The following is a 21385-nucleotide window of genomic DNA, read 5'->3' on the forward strand; positions in this document are numbered from 1 at the left end:
TGAAGCTTGATAAATTCTCTACACTTTTTGTTCAGTGGAATTTTATGATATTACCAACAGTTCCCACTATATTCGCTGTGTGTAATTGTTAAAATAACAGGTTTTTATCCAATTTTTTGCTCTTAAATACAAATACTTATCGTAGGTTTGTCGAGCATTAAAATATCTTTGAAATGATGTTTCATTTTACTATTCCAAGTTTTTGTTTCATTGTTATAGCAGCTTTAATGTAGGGGGTGAAATTTTCAATGATTCAACAATCATTTGACAATGAAATTTGAAGGGGGTGTCTGTTACACAATTTTTAACTTTGCAGTTTAATCTGGACTAGTTCCTGGACAAGTTTATTGATTCACATATAAGTTAATAATAATTAATAGTTTTCGGATTTCAAAATCAGTACAATAGTTAATGAGTGAGTTCTCCAGCCCGAGGGGCTCACTGGTGTTAATCCCTTATCAAAGGAAGGCGCACTTCACCTATTATTCTGATTTTAAAATAGACAAAAAATTGAGTTAGATGAGTTTTGTAAATTCAGTTCATTCAATTAAATGATTTACGGTGGCCCGGCCATGTTAGTGTATACCAGAGCAACAATACACTGACGTGAGTTCGAGAGATCCCAGATATCATTATCGATTATCTAAGTACAAATCACAGTAGTCATCATGCATGAAAATAGATGAAGTAGCCGTATAGGTAATTTATAATAATGGACAAAATTAGAGTATCTGTCTAAAAATTGCTGCGGATTTTTTATAGCTTGAGTAAGTTCAAGCTTAAGCCCGTATTACCATAGAGAAACAATAGCGTGAGTAGATATCCCATGGTATAGGGAGTTTATGTCGTAACTTTTACTGTTATTTCAAGCCGATTACTAACGATTACTGTCGATTTTCACTGTTTTGTTGGGGTGAGAGTGTACGAACGGCACAATATGAGAGACTACCAGTGTCACACAGCTTCATGGAAAAGAACTATGTGGACTATCGGCTTGAGATAACAGTAAAAGTTACGACATAAACTCCCTATACCATGGGATATCTACTTACGCTATTGTTTCTCTATGGTATTATTCACTGGGATTCCAGTGATTGAGACGCAAATATTCCGAGCGAGTCGCGGGGCGTTTGTTCTAAATTAGTTCATGACAGCACCATAGGGACACCAGATTCTAGTGGCCGAACACCAGGACCAGTTTTATTAGCCGGACCATCAGCAGTGTCTTCTTACTCGAGACGCCAGCTCGGACCAAGGATAGTATATAGCACTATATAGTCTATACACTTTAGACTATAGTAGACTATTAATAGACACTAATAGACTATAGACTATACTAATAGTCTATACACTATTCTTGAGCTCGGACACCATTGGTGTCTTACTACTGGTGTCCAATTTAATAAGGGTCTTACACCTTATCTATAATATTCCCCAGGAAAAACGTCACCAGAATAAAAAGCAATCATGACAGAAAGTTTTTTAATTCTTTGATATACATGCTTTAAATTAATTAACTATGTTCAGAATAAAATTACAAATTAAAACAGAATCCATTGATAAGACTTTTTGATGAGGGCAACAATATTATCAATATTTCAACAATACAGTAAAAGCAAAATTCTAAAATATTAGAATTTTTTACAATTAGCAATGATGTTATTAAAGAATCAGAATTGATAACATTGAAGTGCTCATCGGCTCAAAAATATATTAAATTCTTATTTATATTAAAACTAAAACATAAACGGTGATGGGGCAGATTAATCTGTGAAAACACAGATTTGGTTTCGAAATAGAGCGAAAATAATAATAAATTAATGTCAAGATACTTCAGCGTTGAATATTTTCCTAAATTTGTGAGTGCCTGCATATCATGCACACTTCACTTCTACTTCTATAATACGATTTCTGTAAATTTATTTTCTAGAATATTATTTACAAAATTTCTTAAACTCAATACAAACGAACGGTAGGCACAAGTCCACTTTCAGAACCGGAGGTGCGGCTTGAATTTCATTAAATGCCTGAAAAATAAAAGTTTTTATTTATTTATTGGCACTAAGTTAACAAAACAATATTCTACTTATAAGTTTCAAATAATGGTAATGTTGTGAATATTGTTGGCTTGTATTGTCTTACAAACACTCACTTCTAGAGTCTTCAAGACGTAATCCTAAAAATACAATGTAGGAAGAAAAGCTGAATTCCACATTTATTTATGTTACTAATGGCACTGATGTAATAACATTGGTAGACAAAATACTGAGGCAATCCATGTGGTTTTTTTTTTTCAAAATTAGGTGATGACACAGCCCAAAATTGTGCGGTAAGTTTTTTTGTCAGCTGTTGTTTTAGGAGTACGTTTGAGTTTCTTTTCGCGTTTTAAAATTTTCAATTATTAATACAGTATTTTCAGTTATTAGTGATGATTTGGTGAAGTATTATTATTTAATTTGGTTTTCAACTTTCCTAAATTCTAAATTCCTAGTTTATAAATATTTTGGACTTTTTTTTCTTTTTTTTTCGTATGGCAGTATACACAACACATTTATGATCACAAAATTCGAAAAAAAGAAAACAATAGAAAATTCATATATAAAACGAATGAAAATATCTCAGTCACTTTTGACCTGGAAATTAGAGGCATGCTTCCAGGGTATTTAAGTAGGCTATTGATGCTGGTTTAGCCACCAGGAAATCTTCATGTGCACCGTGTATGCTGATCTGGGACACTCCTCCACTATGTGTCTCACAGTCTGGACTGCTCCACACTCACAGAAAGGGGAGTCAGCCTTCCCCACTTATGCATCAGATAGGCACATCTACCATGATGAGTTCGTACCCTATTCAATGCGACCATGTTTTACGAGGCAAATCGAAGCCTGGTGCCTTTGGCCACAAATGGGATGTCAATGTTCTGCTTTGCTGACCACGCTTGTTGCCAGGCCTCAGTTAAACGGAAACCTGACTCTAAGGCTGTAATTGCCGTCCTAACCGTGGCTTACGAGATTGCAGACGGCTCTGATTGGCATCTGTATATCCTCATGTATTGGCAGGCTTCGATTTTCCTGTATCTTCTTGTACTCTCTAGTGAGGCATTCATGCGTCGAAGATTTGGGGGTGGGACTCAAAATTGGACAAAAAACGTGTAGTGTAAACATAACTTATTTTTGGACATTTCTATCTAAACTTGCAAAAGGAAATTATAATTATTACTTATCTTAATTTGAATGCATATCACTGATATTCAGAATCCAAAAAAACGAGTCAATGATAATTTATAATTTTAATTACTAAGATAAAAATAAAGTTGGAACTACGTTATTCAGTAATGCTTGAAGCTTGAAGATCAAGGTTTAAGGAAGAACTTGACCATCATATAGCAACTAAAATGACACCACTATAAAATGTAATATACTCAATATATTCTTATTCATTAAATATGTTTTTATTACATGACCTCACTTATTTCGAGCTGATCAAGTTTATGAACAAATTTCAGATGAAAATAGTGGATTGAATGTAACTATTCAAAATCGTCACAAGTATGAAACTTATTTAATCTAAGTGGTTGTAACAAGTCTTTTCATTCAATATAGATACCTAAAATATCTAATTCACTACAACGCAGAAAGAAAACCGTCAACGATGAAAAAGTGAACCTCTCATACCATTTCTGAGATACTCGAGAGAAAAGGCAATGCTTGAACATCGAAGTTTTAAGAAACAACTTAACCATCATAAGGAACTAAAATAACACTTATTATCCTATAAAATGTAATGTACCGGTATTTAATAAATTCTTATTATTTAAGGATGTTTTTCTTACATGACCAAACATTTTTCTATTCCATACATTCAAAACAATAATTTAAAACTTATTTTATGTACTTTTAGGCTCAACTCACACTTACGCGACCCAGGTCGAGAAGAGACTCGACTCTAGTCGAGAGCATGTGTTTCCAAATGGTGATACTCAGACCAGTCGATTCTAGTCTCCGCGACGTCACCATTTGAAAACACATGCTCTCGACTAGAGTCGAGTCTCTTCTCGACCTGAGTTGCGTACGTGTGAGTTGGGCCTTATATCTAAGTCGAATTTAAAGAGATAATTCATGCCAGTATTTAATAATTCAAAGCAAGGTTGTTGGACAGTTGAATATCGCAAATGAATACGGTAATAACTTGAATCGATAATATTATAGTTTTTAGATAGACACTGTGATTGTTTGACTTACTTATCCAATTTCTCCCAGAATACCATGAGCGCAGCTCGGTCGAGATGCCGCCTGGTTCTGGACAGCTGGATGACTGTGACCGCCCACCTCTCCACGTTGCCATCAATCGGCATCTCGTCGTACTTCAAATGGAATGCACAGACTGCAAAAACCAACATAATTCAATTAATTTTAATTGCTTATAACATTATACAGTAGTACTAGGGTGAATTATACCTAGTTGGGGTGAATAGTTCAAATAATGTAGTGATATTCCGGTTGTAAGTATAAAATGGCATGACTTTTCGACTTGCTATGTCAATCTGTGAACTATTACTTGTTAACTCTAAAGCTGCGTTTCAACAAAGTTATTAACAAAATGTTAATGACTTAATCCTTATAGATTCTATTAGATTGAACATGACTTATCATAAACATGATGATCATATGTGTTTGTCAAGTTCTGTTCAATCTAAATGAATCTATAAGGATTAAGTTATTAACTTTGTTAATAGCTTTGGTGTAAACGCGGCTTTAGGGCCGGTTTCCGAGCTCGGGATTTAGGTAAGTTCTAGACTCTTATCAGCTGGAGTCAGAAAATTGGCTTTCCAAAACGGGGCGTAGTCGCAGTAAATAGTTGCAGCAAAATAAATCTTTATTTTCTTATTTCTATAATTTATTGGAAACCTTTTTCCTTGACAAAATGAAACATTCCTAAATAATTTAAAATATCTGAAACTTTACATTATTTTCTCTTCATTTTTTTGTGTTCAATTTTCTAGTTTTTCGAAATTTAATTTAAACGTGACTTTGAATATGACTACGACTACGCCCCGTTTCGGAAACCCAATTTTCTGACTCTAGCTGTGAGAATCTACTCCAGTTTTCATTAAAGTCTACACTAGAACTTGGCTGAGTCCCGATCTCGGATCCGGTCCTTAATATTCTATAGGCATAATTTTGTCTCAGTCCCACACACACGCACTCGCTCACTCACTTTATCGACAGACGACGAAATCTCAGCTGTTTTTCCAAGGATGAATTATCCTTTTAATGTTCAGAGAGTTTTCCCAGGGATGAGACCTAATGCAATCGAATTTTATATCATAAACCCACTATGTTCCAAATTTCGTGAGAATCGTTAGAGCCGTTTTTCAGATCCAATGACATACAGACATAAAACATAAATAGAAATTGCTCGTTTAATAGTATAGGATTCTATTCGTCTTATTTGAATTAACTCTTGAACATAACATCAAATAATGTCTTGCACTGACATAAGCACAATGCTGCAATTTACGGTATGAGTATAGTATGTATTTGAACTGACTCTTGGCGAATATCTCGACCGGGTTGCCGTCCCAGGGCCAGCCCTTGAACTGCCAGGCGGGACCCATGACAAAAACGGCGACCACCCGCTCCCAGTCGGCATTGGTCAGCTTCTGAGGGGTGTCGATCACGCGGTAGGGCACCGTCAGCCCCCCCTCCTTGCGTCTCTGCAGGAGCACCTCGTTGTCACGTTTCATGCCCGAACTTTTCTTCTCTTCCGTGCTCACGTACCTAAGCAGTAAACACAACATCAAACACTCATACAAATATAAACAACTAATTGATAATAGCATCATTGACCGAAAATTGAAAAAACGAACGAAGGTAATAGTCAACCAAATTAAAAAAAATATTAAAATACATCATAAATGAATAATACCCTTCTTATCGCATCCTCACACATCTTTTACAACAATTAAATTTAATCAAAAATACAATAATTTCTATTAAAAAATTGTATTTTGATTGTATTGTTTTTCTTTTTATTGTGTGCTTGTGTTGAGTAAAGTTATTGATTGATTTGCTTCAATAAACAAACTTTTTGTGCAATACTTGCTGGGATAGTGAATCTATTTGATTTGTTCAAGCAGTGTTTCAATCCTTGAACAGCCATATTTATTAACTTTTCATTCATTTCAATTCCTTAATAGAAATCTATTGAGCAAAACCCAGTTGAAGGATTGAAAAGCTTTAAAATTGACAAGTTGTCTGAATGAAACAAATTTGAATAATCACTTACTTATTTCTCTATTTTAATTACAGATTCACTTATACATTGAGAAACCAGTTTCGGTTCACACCAAACTCTATATTGTTATTCACTTGAAACTGGTTGAATGTTTGCATTGATTCAATGGGAAGCATCATTATGAGGAATGCTGGCAGATTCAAGTGAATCTCACGACGTTAAGTCAGTCAATTCTTTCCTTCACTTAGTTGATTAAAGTCAATCTTACATTACGATTATCAATCTCTGGTAAACGTGAAACATACAAGCGTGGTAATGTAGTAACAATAGAAACTAGTTTCTTACTCTTTCAACTATTTCAAGTAAACACACGCGTGATAAAGTAGTAACAATCAAAGCTAGTTTCTCACTGTTTCGACTATTTGAAGACGCTTAATTCAGTACACAGTCATAACCAACAGATACGCAAGTATTGGGCATTGGTGTTCTTACCTTAGATCTTGAAGGACGTCTTTGACATTGTACATAGTTATAAGGGAAGAATTAGCTGCTGGTATTATAATAATTGGTGTCCGTGAAACACGTTTGCTTGGTGTGTTCATCATTAGCCTCGCCTGTAAACACAATGAAATTGAAATTGAAATTTATTCATAACACTGACAATTTACAAACAAAAGTAAATGAACTTAACAAATCAGTACAATAATTTTGAAAAAATAAAAAAACTAAATACATAATATAATATTATCTTCTATTCCTTTTTATATAAATGAAAATAATTAAAAACTAACAAAAACATTATGTAGCGTCAGAGTTATGATTAAGGTACTTCGTAAGCTATTAGCTGAGTTGAAGTTACCTACTCTGAAAATTAAACTATTTGACCTTTGCAAGAGACAGAAGCCTCGAAAAAAAATTAACAGAAAATCTTTGTCTATTCACAGAAAATGAATTGAAAAGGAGTGAACATTACAGAAGTTATTTATAGAAACCAAAAGGTATAATACAATCCTAGGAAAATAAATTAAGAAGAATTTGAGGACATATACATTTTTATATCAATATATGAACTAAAGTCATAATATATCAATGAAAAAAATAGATAAATAAAAATCCTGAGACAGAAAAATCGTTAGAAGCCTAGGAAGCAATAGTAGAAATTCCCAAAAGAATGTAAAAAAAATAATTCATGTGAAAAAGAACTCCTCAATCTCATCAAAATCAAAATTGAATAAAAAGTGCTTCAATTTCTTCAAAAATGTTATCAGTGAGCCTGTGGATGTAATATGTAGAGGTAACTTATTAAAGGAATTTGGAGCACTGTAATCGTAAAACCGTTTAAAGGCTTCACATGAAGGGTTTGCAAGAACAACCAAATTTCTGTCTCTCAATCTGTTTGAGAAAACTAAGGCATTCCCTGTAATCTGACCACTTCTTAAAAAGAATATTCTCAAGACCCTGAAAATATATAAATGCCTTAAAGGCAATATATCCAAGGCCTGGAAGTAGGGAAATGAATGAGCTCTCCTATGTAATGATGTCATCATTCTAATCAATCTTTTTTGTGCAATAAGTATAGAGTTTAAATTAGTTTTATATGCACCCCCCCAACAACTTAACCATCATAAGGAACTAAAATAACACTTATTATCCTATAAAATGTAATGTACTGGTATTTAATAAATTCTTATTATTTAAGGATGTTTTTCTTACATGACCAAACATTTTTCTATTCCATACATTCAAAACAATAATTTAAAACTTATTTTATGTACTTTTAGGCTCAACTCACACTTACGCGACCCAGGTCGAGAAGAGACTCGACTCTAGTCGAGAGCATGTGTTTCCAAATGGTGATACTCAGACCAGTCGATTCTAGTCTCCGCGACGTCACCATTTGAAAACACATGCTCTCGACTAGAGTCGAGTCTCTTCTCGACCTGAGTTGCGTACGTGTGAGTTGGGCCTTATATCTAAGTCGAATTTAAAGAGATAATTCATGCCAGTATTTAATAATTCAAAGCAAGGTGGTTGGACAGTTGAATATCGCAAATGAATACGGTAATAACTTGAATCGATAATATTATAGTTTTTAGATAGACACTGTGATTGTTTGACTTACTTATCCAATTTCTCCCAGAATACCATGAGCGCAGCTCGGTCGAGATGCCGCCTGGTTCTGGACAGCTGGATGACTGTGACCGCCCACCTCTCCACGTTGCCATCAATCGGCATCTCGTCGTACTTCAAATGGAATGCACAGACTGCAAAAACCAACATAATTCAATTAATTTTAATTGCTTATAACATTATACAGTAGTACTAGGGTGAATTATACCTAGTTGGGGTGAATAGTTCAAAGAATGTAGTGATATTCCGGTTGTAAGTATAAAATGGCATGACTTTTCGACTTGATATGTCAATCTGTGAACTCTTACTTGTTAACTCTAAAGCTGCGTTTCAACAAAGTTATTAACAAAATGTTAATGACTTAATCCTTATAGATTCTATTAGATTGAACATGACTTATCATAAACATGATGATCTTATGTGTTTGTCAAGTTCTGTTCAATCTAAATGAACCTATAATGATTAAGTTATTAACTTTGTTAATAACTTTGGTGTAAACGCGGCTTTAGGGCCGGTTTCCGAGCTCGGGATTTAGGTAAGTTCTAGACTCTTATCAGCTGGAGTCATAAAATTGGCTTTCCAAAACAGGGCGTAGTCGCAGTAAATAGTTGCAGCAAAATAAATATTTATTTTCTTATTTCTATAATTTATTGCAAACCTTTTTCCTTGACAAAATGAAACATTCCTAAATAATTTAAAATGTCTGAAACTTTACATTATTTTCTCTTCATTTTTTTGTGTTCAATTTTCTAGTTTTTCGAAATTTAATTTAAACGTGACTTTGAATATGACTACGACTACGCCCCGTTTCGGAAACCCAATTTTCTGACTCTAGCTGTGAGAGTCTACTCCAGTTTTCATTAAAGTCTACACTAGAACTTGGCTGAGTCCCGATCTCGGATCCGGTCCTTAATATTCTATAGGCATAATTTTGTCTCAGTCCCACACACACGCACTCGCTCACTCACTTTATCGACAGACGACGAAATCTCAGCTGTTTTTCCAAGGATGAATCATCCTTTTAATGTTCAGAGAGTTTTCCCAGGGATGAGACCTAATGCAATCGAATTTTATATCATAAACCCACTATGTTCCAAATTTCGTGAGAATCGTTAGAGCCGTTTTTCAGATCCAATGACATGCAGACATAAAACATAAATAGAAATTGCTCGTTTAATAGTATAGGCACAGAATTACTATAGGAGTATTATAGGAGAATTATTATAGGAGTTTTCTCTGGTATAGGATTCTATTCGTCTTATTTGAATTAACTCTTGAACATAACATCAAATAATGTCTTGCACTGACATAAGCACAATGCTGCAATTTACGGTATGAGTATAGTATGTATTTCAACTGACTCTTGGCGAATATCTCGACCGGGTTGCCGTCCCAGGGCCAGCCCTTGAACTGCCAGGCGGGACCCATGACAAAAACGGCGACCACCCGCTCCCAGTCGGCATTGGTCAGCTTCTGAGGGGTGTCGATCACGCGGTAGGGCACCGTCAGCCCCCCCTCCTTGCGTCTCTGCAGGAGCACCTCGTTGTCACGTTTCATGCCCGAACTTTTCTTCTCTTCCGTGCTCACGTACCTAAGCAGTAAACACAACATCAAACACTCATACAAATATAAACAACTAATTGATAATAGCATCATTGACCGAAAATTGAAAAAAACGAACGAAGGTAATAGTCAAAAAAATTAAAAAAATATTAAAATACATCATAAATTAATAATACCCTTCTTATCGCATCCTCATACATCTTTTACAACAATTAAATTTAATCAAAAATACAATAATTTTTATTAAAAAATTGTATTTTGATTGTATTGCTTTTCTTTTTATTGTGTGCTTGTGTTGAGTAAAGTTATTGATTGATTTGCTTCAATAAACAAACTTTTTGTGCAATACTTGCTGGGATAGTGTATGTATTTGATTTGTTCAAGCAGTGTTTCAATCCTTGAACAGCCATATTTATTAACTTTTCATTCATTTCAATTCCTTAATAGAAATCTATTGAGCAAAACCCAGTTGAAGGATTGAAAAGCTTTAAAATTGACAAGTTGTCTGAATGAAACAAATTTGACTAATCACTTACTTATTTCTCTATTTTAATTACAGATTCACTTATACATTGAGAAACCAGTTTCGGTTCACACCAAACTCTATATTGTTATTCACTTGAAACTGGTTGAATGGTTGCATTGATTCAATGGGAAGCATCATTATGAGGCATGCTGGCAGATTCAAGTGAATCTCACGACGTTAAGTCAGTCAATTCTTTCCTTCACTTAGTTGATTAAAGTCAATCTTACATTACGATTAACAGTCTCTAGTAAACGTGAAACATACAAGTGTGGTAATGTAGTAACAATAGAAACTAGTTTCTTACTCTTTCAACTATTTCAAGTAAACACACGCGTGATAAAGTAGTAACAATCAAAGCTAGTTTCTCACTCTTTCGACAACTTGAAGATGTTTAATTCAGTAAAGATGAATAAATTTGTTTTTGATGAATAAATTCTATTTGATCTGATAGATACCTAACATAGTCATTACCAACAGATACGCAAGTATTGGGCATTGGTGTTCTTACCTTAGATCTTGTAGGACGTCTTTGACATTGTACATAGTTATAAGGGAAGAATTAGCTGCTGGTATTATAATAATTGGTGTCCGTGAAACACGTTTGCTTGGTGTGTTCATCATTAGCCTCGCCTGTAAACACAATGAGAATATAGTTATTTAATTACGAGTTCCACAAAAACAAAGTAGTTAATATCTGCGATATTACACCAGGTTGTAGAATTTTGTATAGTCAAATGTGTAGTCGGTTCCTTGTAAAATGGTCATTTTTCGCAAGGCTCTTTTTCATGCATACCTTTTCATTACCAATGTCGGTGAATAAAAGCACTAAATACATGTTTTTTTAGATTGTTCGAACCACAAAATATCATTTGTTGAGTGAGCTAATTTTCAAAAATTGTCATGAATATTCAGATTTAGAAAAGGCATTGACAATAAAGATATACGCTTCAGCCGGGCGGGTTCTATTTTTATGTATGACTGTACTTTATACATATATATAAGTGGAGAAAGGAGACACAGTCTCCGAAACTTCCCCCATTTCTAATGAAAGTTTTTAAGTGTTTTCAATCTATTTATATCGTGTCTCCTGTTTTAATTTATTAGCCCACGTCTCGATTAGACCAGGTATCGTTTAGATGCCCTGGTATAATCGAACTACTGTTTCATCGATTGCATCGATTAACCCAGTAGTTCGATTATACTACCTGGTTATACTACCTAGGTCCTGGTCTAATCGGGAAATTCCGACCTGGGGTAATCGAACACTGGACTGACTAATCGAGCACCTGGGATAATCGAACAACTGGGCTAATCGAAATACACCCTCTCAAAACATATTCAGATTCTAGTATATTTGTTCATTCTTTGAATATGCAGTGAATAATAACAATTACTACTACATTTAATCACTCAATTAGAAAAATACTAATTTTAAAATCAATAAACACATCATTGAAATTTAAAGACTTGTGGCTGAAGAAGCAAGGAGCAATGAATGAATTATTACCTGTGCGGTTGGAATGGGTGTTTGTGAGATGGGATGCGGCTGGGAGGAGGGGGTGGTGGGCTTCTTGGGTTGGTTGCCCTCAGTCACCGACTTCAGCGTCATGCCGTGATACGTTCCCATCGTGTCGATCTTGAAGCCTTCAGTCTCTGCACAACCGACAATAACACACGGTTACATTCGATGCACTATTTTTCAACTGTCAAAGATACCATACTAAATACCGTATTAATACCTAAAATACCGTAATCATCATCACCAGACTCTGGATACTTCAGTGTCTCAATAAATGATAACACTCAACGGTTAGATTCTACTGAAAATACAGATTCTACAGTGGAACGCCAACATAACTATGCGTATCGATATACGGTGTTCATGCATGGTTCAAGAATCTACAAAATATATACATTGACACAAGGGATTCGTTTAACCAGGTTTTGTTGAATCGAGGATTTATTGTATTGTTGGAATAGTACAAGAAGTATTCTTAGGTTTTCTCTCCTGGTCAGTGCTTGCTTATAAAATAATAAATACCGGTACGTAAAATGATCATTACCAAACTCAGCACAACAATGAGTTCTAAGACTCAATTCAGTTCAATCAGTGAGGAAGTCTACTGCAAGTACATTATGAAATACATTAGGATGTGGTCACATTTAATATGTGCTAGTGCAAGCTTGATTATGCAGGACCAAGCGTGCAGATGAGAAACAAAATCTGGGAAGAGCAATAGGAGCACTCACACTGCTCGCTTGCACTTGCTATAGTTGTGTTCAGTATGAGCAGCTACATGCAAGTCACAACGTGTTTCAATAGCATTTTTTCAAATTTTGTTTTTCGGTGCATGACTCTCGACGTACTACACTTGCACATAGGTTATAGGCATTCAATGTGATTACACCCTTATTGTGAAAAATTTTGATAAATTTGCACTGCATACTTTTATAATAAAGTATGGTAAAATAAAGCGATGTAACAATGAAGCCTGATTGAATGCATTATTAGCGTACCTTCTTTCTGTCGAATGAATCGCTCCTGATCGTATCTGTTGTAGACGGCCGGCTGAGCTGGCATGGGTTTGATGGGCGTGGCTCTGGGCGTGATGATGGGCGTGGGCTGCGGCGGTCTGTGCCGGCCTTCCTCCCGAGCTTTGATCGACTGCAGTATCGCGAATATGTTCTTCGCAAATATCTACACAAAGTCACAAGTGAATTAGTCATTTCACGTAAGCATATTAACAAATTAACTTTTATAATCACAAATTTTATTAGAATAATACTGGAAAGTTGCCATGTGAATAAATAAATAAATAAAAGAATTGTTAACGATAGTTGAACAACTGTTCAACTATTTATTCCAACTTATTTAACTTATTTATTCCACTTCACAATATTTACAATTATAAGCAATAAGATAACAAAATGTGCACATTAAGGGAAAGGTATATAAAGCTGCAGTGCGTCCAGCAATGCTGTATGGAGCCGAGTGCTGGCCGCTCAAGAAACAGCAGGAAGATAAACTCCATGTTGCAGAAATGAGAATGTTGAGATGGGCAGGAGGAGTTAGTAGGCTGGACCACATCAAAAACATTCATGTCCGGGGCAGTCTCAAAGTGACACCAATTTCTGAAAAAATAATTGAGGGGAGACTGCGCTGGTACGGTCATGTTAACAGACGCCCGCCTAACCACATGACGAGAAAAGTGCTCGAGATGGAGCCGCAGCTAAGGGGCAGAGGCAGACCCCGCCTCACGTGGATTTCTCTAGTCCATAAGAATATGGAGAAATTGGACCTGGTAAATAAGACGACCCAAGATCGCAGGATCTGGCGATTGCGTGTTAGGAGAGCCGACCCCAAATAATGGGAAGAGGGCAAGGAAGAAGAGAGAAGCAATAAGATAACAGAAACGATATCATAGAAAGTATCATATTGTGTAATTTCCTACTTTACCAGCACTCTTTAGTATGTAGTAAGTATCTTTGATAGCACATTTCTTTCAAGTTGATACTCTAGGAAAACACACTAACCAATTCAATTAAATCATAAATAACCATGTGATTTCAAAGATGAGCCCAGTACAGAATATAAATATTTGGTTTACTTTGGAGAAGGAAAATTGGGCTTTGCAGCGAGGCAGAACATGCGAAAGGATCTCTCTGCCAAAAAAATCCCATGAGCATTCATACCTTGTGATGATCTAATGCATTGATAAATAGGAAAGGAGATGCCAAGAACGGGTAGGCCTTCCAGCACGTGCACCCTGCAATATTTTCATTGATCTATTTATGAATCGAAAAGATCTAAATAAATGTGTGTAAACCTATTAATGGCCTCCTCTACTATAGTGAGGTCCACGTTATAATGGCAGTGCTTGATTAGCAATGGTATAGATATCCTTGTCTATCATTTAACAAAACGGATAGTGCTATATCTTTCTCGCTTTGCTCTGTTGCCAAATCGTCTTTTAACAATGAAGAATTTATAATTAACAAAATATTTAATCTTGATTATGAAAATTCATTATGAAATTATTGAAAAATATAATTGATTAATTTAAACGTGAATGAACCGTTAATATTACATGAATAAACCTGTATCAGCTACCGTTTAGACAAATATTTTAACTTGCTTCCCCGAAATTTAAAGTCCATAGAGGAGTTGACGATTTTTAGAGCTAAGCTGGAGAAAATATCTGATAGGATTGTCCTTATATTCATTTGAAGAATTTTACATATTTGATTATGATGAATTTCTAATTGACTGTTTTTGTGTGTTTTATTATTTTATTATGTATGACTTTATTCAATGTATCTGTACATTTTTTGTTGAATAAAAATATTTGAATTGTATTGAAAGGCATTGTGAAGACAGAGGATCGGCAACGTTGTTCTCCTATTTTTCTCCACTGTCAATTACAACGTGGCGTGGACCTCACTATAGCACCATTATAATATTTTTACTGATATATTTTCAAATTGAAATTGATGTCTCGTACTTTGCCAGCACTCTGCAGTATAGTGGTTCGTGTGCGCCACTGTCGTTCCCTAGATATGATGTCCTTGGTGACGTCGACATCAAAGTCGAGCATCTGTCGCTGGTCGGGCCCGGCTATGATGTCATCGCTCCTGATTGTCGTTCGCTTCTTCGCTAGACGCTTCGCCTTAATCGCAGCTATCTTCTCCACCGACATCGCTTCCGACAGAGATCTGGCAAAAGAGCACAAGTGATTTTCTTGTTTTGTTGAGATGAAACGTTGATGTTTTAAATAACTTATATGATTTTTAGAGTAGAGTTGAATAATTTGTGTTTTAAATTGATTTTAATAAAAGTGATGTTTTTTAAATTCGGGTTATAAATTCAAAAAGATTCAACTAAAGATTAACAGAAAATTGAATAGAACACTACATCGGTCAGTAACTTCAGTTATTCATTGCATACTAAATTAAGTTGCCCAACAAATCTACAAATTTACATGTATAGAAGTTGAATAAAACTTAATACCAATGATATAATACGAAAAAACATTAAAAAAGAGTCATGTATTGAGTTATTCGACTAAATACTTTGAGAATATATTATCAATAGACGTTGAAATTGAGTCAAACTGAAACAACCAATGATTCTGTATTTCTTGAAAAATCAAGTCCGAGAATATTGAATTCACAAGAAAAAAATCAGAAACATTGTCTCATCATCCTCAAGTTAATATTTACAAAATTCATCATGGGCATCTGGGATAATGGGCATAACGAGCATCTGGATTTGTACTGGCATCAATCACACCAGAAAAAAAAATAATAGACATGCATAGCTTTACTTTATAAGATAAGAAGAGCAATATGATTGATAAGACCATAAATAACAATAAACCAACAGATAGTGACTAGATAGGTTTTTGGAGTACTTTATCCATCATTGCATTCATACAATATAGTGTCATGATAAAATCAAAGAATAATTTAAAATAATAAATTGAGATATTCTTTGAATGAGTACGGGCTCATTGCAATTTAATGTCTTTTCAACTCGTTTTTGAAATCCGCACCCTCCTTCTCTTACTCTACTTATTCTATCAATTTGATATGTTAAGAAATGTGACTTGTTTTCTAATATTTATTTATAGTAAGTCTACTCGTCTATTGTATAATTAATTGTATTTTATCATTATTATTATGTGATTGAGTTTCACCACACATTTGAAAATAAATCATCCAATATTGAGTTTTTTAATGATGATGATAAATTTAGGCTATATGAATATACGAAATAATTACCCAATATTATGTCTATATCTTAGTTGAGGATAATATTTATGAAAAACTGAATAATATTCTGATAGAAGTCTAGAAGTAGAAGAGATTTCAGAAAGATTCAAAAGACATGCTTAATTTTACTGAATTAGATAAGTAGAGCAACAGAATTGATAAGACCAGGAATAACAACAAGACACTGACAGATAGTGAAAAGATAAGATTCTGAAGCACTTATTTTATCAATTTCATATAATGAAGAAATGCCAATTATTGTTTAACATTAATATAATACTATTTATCATTATCAACCTATAATGCAAGTTTTGTCAAACATCTTGAAATAATATTCATTCGATTGTAGAGTAAATTAAAATGATTATGATAAAAATAGATGAACAATTATTAATTACCTTGTAGTCTGTTATCTTTAAAAATATTACTAACTTTAAATTACAACAACCATTATTTTTGATCAGTAATTAGTAGTAATCTCAAGTACTTAATCTCTTCTAAACTTCTATCATATTATATCAAATTTTCATCGTCATAATTTATTCTTCAATTGAATTCATTTATTTTTATTAAAGTTGAACTTACGTTTATTGTTTAAATTTGAACAAATTATGTTGATATAATACGTAAACAATTAAGTTACACAATATTTGTAAGATAAGTCTAGTTTAGGGACATAACTATGTATTTTTATGTTATGTGCCTTAGTTTAGTGCATTAGTATATTTCTTTCTTTTGTAAAGCTTTCTTATATTTTGATTTTTTGGCAAATGCATAAAGTCATTCAAATTCATTGTATTGGGTCCATAAAAATCAACGGACTTCATTGATAAATTATTCTTGCTTTATGCATGTTATGTGAAACTTGTTGGGTTCCAATTGGGTTCTTGTTGGGTAGTAATTGTATTGTATTATGGCAAATAAAGAATTTGAATTTTAATGTCTGTTGTGTTTGGTAGAAGATAGTAATATAAGATTACACTTTGAAGAGCCATATACTGCAGGAGCGCTACTTCCTTGTTGCAGTTTCATATGACAAATAAGAAAAGTAAAGTAAAGCACATAGTATGAACGTAATACAGTACGTAGTACGTAGGGTATTGGTATGCTGCACATTCACTGTAATAATACATTTCCGTATAATACTAATATAATCGATAATAATAACAATAATAGTATTCAGTAATAGTAATAATGGTGTTATTAAAGTAATGGGGATAATTCCCACTATTATTTATTGTTATATTTAATTGATTTGAATATTTGTAGTGTTGTTATACCCTGTGTATGTATTATATTCTATGATCGGTTGTATTATCCTATGGAAATAAAGTAAAATAAAATTCAATTCAATTCAATTGAGTAGTACCTTGTTGAGTGAAGTTAGCAGGTAGCGTGATGTCTTACTTGATATTGTCGACAGTGACAGAGGCCTCCTTGGGCGCATCGAGTCGCGCGGCCAGCTGCTGCTTGACGCGCTGCACATGAGTGTCCTCGAGACGCGGCTTCTTGGCGAGCGACTCGACGGCGTCGTCCGGCGCCCGCTTCACCTGGGTGGGGATCTCGAGCGGCGCACTCTTGTCGATGCTAGCCGACGCCGCAGTCTCACCGTTCAGGTAGGCCAGCAGGTCCTTCCTGTCCGGACGGCGCACCACCGGAATGTTCTCCGCCTGCGAACCGCACCAAAGGCAACCATCACATCGGCAACCCGAGCTCTGATCACACCAACGCGACTCGAGACTCAGTCTCTCAGCGACGCTGCATGCATTTTCACTCTGACTAAACGACTCCAGTATCAGCGATACTGTGACTATATCGAGGTCCACGTTATAATGTCAGTATTGGATTTAAATTTGTGTTGCTATCCTTGTCTATCATTCGACAAAGCAGATAGCTCTATCATTTTCTAGCTCCGCAACGTGGCCAGATTGTTTTTAAACAATTAGAATTTTTTTGTATCTTAATCATGAAAATGTATTATTTAATTATTGAACACATATTTTCTGGGCAATTAAAATATAATTTATTATTCTATTATTCTGAACAAGAATGATCAGATAGGCCTATACCAGTATCAGCTATCCTCTATAGGCATTGGCAAAGCAGAGAATCGGCAACGCTGTTCTGCTATCTTTCTTCACTGCCATTATAATGTCAAACTCACTATAGAAGACTTAGGGCAAACCACACAAAGCATTTTTCAGACAAGTCGGTAGGACAGGAAGCTCTCAGATTGGCTGGGTTTTAGGGAATCAGCCGATCGGAGAGATTCCTGCCCTGCTGACTCGTCTGAAAAACGCTTCGTGTGGCTTGGCCATTAGTTGCTCGGCAACCCGACATGCTGATCGCCAAGTTTGGTTATCGAGTAGGGCCTATCTTAAAAAAAAATTAGCTTGGGATTTAAGGTGGAGTAGTGTTAACATAAAAGAGCATACGTTTAATTATTAAGTTTGTCAGGAAAACACTAAAATTTCCCATTATTATCTTAGAAGTTACAAGAGATTTTTTGATGTTTGAAAGGATCTTGAATATGTTTTTCCATTACCGTATTAAGACTTTCAATATTTTTGTGTGAGTGAAAATTTGTTAGGCCTACCATACTCGTTACATTATTGACCAAATGTAAGAGTATGAAAACTTGATACGAAATTTCAATCTATTGCAGACTATTGGTTATTTACTCTATTGATATATACACTGATTGATTTTTTTTTTCAATTTCAATACGAAACCGCTTACCCAAAAAGGTGTAGGACTATTGAATTCAACTAATATATTTGATTTCCAATAAAATGAAAAATTTCGCACATTCATAATACTGGAATGGTTCAATTTAACTAAACTCAAGACTCAATGTAGGACTATCATCATAGTCAGTTGTGAGTCTAATTAAAACTAGGCCTATAGTTGAGTCAAGATATAGTCACACTAGCGCGACTCCTTACACTAGTATCTCATAACTTACGACTTGAGTCGCTTGTCTTGCTCATTGTCATTAACCTACTCCAGTTGCCAGTAGTCATTTGAATCTGTAATCATCGGCTTATTTATATCAAGCTATTTGGTGATCTCCAAGTTGATGATTGAATAATGTAAAATGGTACCGTACCAGTCTCTACCTAGTGTGCCAATAATATTAATTCTCTTGCCAAATAATTTGAACAAAAAAATATAGGTGTTCCAATTAATATCCACAGCTACAATAAAACTATATGAAAAATAAAACTTGCAATGAAACATTGCAAGCTTGTATATTATATAAATGATCTTTTTGGGTACCATAGTACTTGAAATTGTAATAAATAACAGTAATAAATATTACATAAAACATGCAAAATTGTTCAACTTTGGAATTAAATTTGGGAACTATAAGTTTACCAAGAATTATATCATTCACAAACAAATGTAATTCCATAGGCCTATAGAAAATAGCATTTTATCAACTGCAGGTTCAATAACATTGAACCAAAACAAGAAGACTACTAAGTTGTTTTGACGAATGTGCCATGACATTTTAACAACACTAATACAAAATATTTTACGAAAAATGCAGAATAGTTTAAAACTTACAGCTGCTTGTCGCACATAGACGGGATGGCTAAGTGTGACATTTTTGAGTAGAAACAACAAACATTCCAAAGTGTAGTATTCTTTTGGAGCACCATCTTTTCCAGATCTGAAAATGATAATTCAACAATATATTAATATTGAAATGTTGCAAATCTCAGAATGAGTCTAATACATTTTGAAGTACAATATTAAATATTATCGATAAATTCATATATCTAATTCTCTACATCAAATAAATTTAAAATGCTACAAATTAAAGAGGGTGTGTCGTCTACAGTTATAAGATCAAGATAATATGCATTTAATCATCCTGGATGTTTTATTTTGTGATTTTATCATGTATAATTAAAGAATGTAGACAGCATATTATTGGTGCTTTGTTATAACACCTTAAATCCCATCACCTTGATAAATGATAGAGAAGGTTGATTTTTTTCATATTAGATTTAAAGCATTCTTGTGTCCTACATAACCAAACTTATCACGTTGTGTACGGCTACGATAGCCTACATTGATCTTCGTTGAATAATACTTGACATAACTCTCACACCTTATATTTTTGGACTCACACCGATATATTTTTACGGTGCATAGAAATAAATATGATAAAAGTAAAATGATAAATTTAATGATAAATAAATTAATATGGTAAGGCTTCTTACTTACCCCCACATAAGGTAGTTGGTCTTGACATTTTTGGGCCAAGAAAACTCTCCAAAGATAATTTGATTGTCTCTTTCGATTATTTCTTTTTTATTAACATTATACTGCCTTAAAAGGCTTAACGGATCAGCCATTATGAAAAAGCTTTAATTAATTAATAAGAAATACTCAACTCACAAAATCACATAGACACCAAACAAACACAACCTTGCCCAGTCCACTGCCACCGCCACAGCTACAACAACGAAGAAAATGACACTGGTGAACATAGACTATTAATAAAAGGAGAGTTCAACTCCAACAAAAACTGTTGACGTAAAAATATTTCTGAGCGCATGCATTCTATTAGACACACTACTTTTCCAAAACTTAATTGTACGTTAATGATTTTACTGTAATACTTTGTTTTTGAAATTATATCTATACACAGAGATACAATTGGGCATTCTGTAAATAGGAAATATGTCAAACGAAGAGTTTATTGCTGGATTTGCCATTTTTTTTACCTGCTTACTTACTTACTTACTTGTATTTGTACTTGTATTCACACAAACATTGATAATGTACAGTGAGAATATAATTTTCACAAGTTCTAATTGTACTATTCAGAATAAGCCCGGCCAATTAACCATGAATAATACAATTAAAACTTATAGAAATGATATTTTTATTGTTCAATGTCACTGTTGTGAGCAAATCCAGCTTTAAGGTCATTAAACAAAGCCATAGAAATGTCTTATAAAAGATATTGCACCATCTATCTCTTAATCCTAATGTTCATCAATCTGTCTTGTCAATCAAGTCTTAACACTGCTTTGCTAAAGGTATGTAATATCATAAATCCAAACTGTTCAGTTGGTCTTTGTTTAAATCTGATTAGTTAGTCTATGGTAATATGCATTGCTAATGATATATTTGTTTCCC

At 34.3% G+C, this 21385-nt stretch overlaps 1 protein-coding gene across 2 annotated transcripts; it reads right to left on the bottom strand.

Moving 5' to 3' along the window:
* Nucleotides 1-1465: 1465 nt before the first annotated feature.
* LOC111045079 (parafibromin) lies at nucleotides 1466-20709 on the bottom strand. Of its 2 annotated transcripts, none has more exons than XM_039432166.1 (10): nucleotides 20465-20698; nucleotides 19799-19904; nucleotides 17636-17898; nucleotides 14959-15169; nucleotides 12974-13154; nucleotides 11964-12109; nucleotides 6730-6851; nucleotides 5551-5780; nucleotides 4242-4383; nucleotides 1466-2027 (listed from the first exon to the last, which is right to left on the bottom strand). In XM_039432166.1, the coding sequence occupies exons 1-10, from the start codon at nucleotides 20593-20595 to the stop codon at nucleotides 1991-1993; spliced, it is 1569 nt and encodes a 522-aa protein (XP_039288100.1). In that variant the 5' UTR covers nucleotides 20596-20698; the 3' UTR covers nucleotides 1466-1990. The 2 variants fall into 2 exon arrangements, with proteins under 2 accessions (XP_039288100.1, XP_039288099.1); XM_039432165.1 differs by lacking the exons at nucleotides 4242-4383; nucleotides 5551-5780; nucleotides 6730-6851 and adding exons at nucleotides 8360-8501; nucleotides 9729-9958; nucleotides 10965-11086 and having other exon boundaries at nucleotides 1487-2027; nucleotides 20465-20709.
* Between the last annotated feature and the right edge of the window lie 676 nt (nucleotides 20710-21385).

Source organism: Nilaparvata lugens, chromosome 7, assembly GCF_014356525.2.
Source record: "Nilaparvata lugens isolate BPH chromosome 7, ASM1435652v1, whole genome shotgun sequence".
Taxonomy (NCBI): domain Eukaryota; kingdom Metazoa; phylum Arthropoda; class Insecta; order Hemiptera; family Delphacidae; genus Nilaparvata; species Nilaparvata lugens.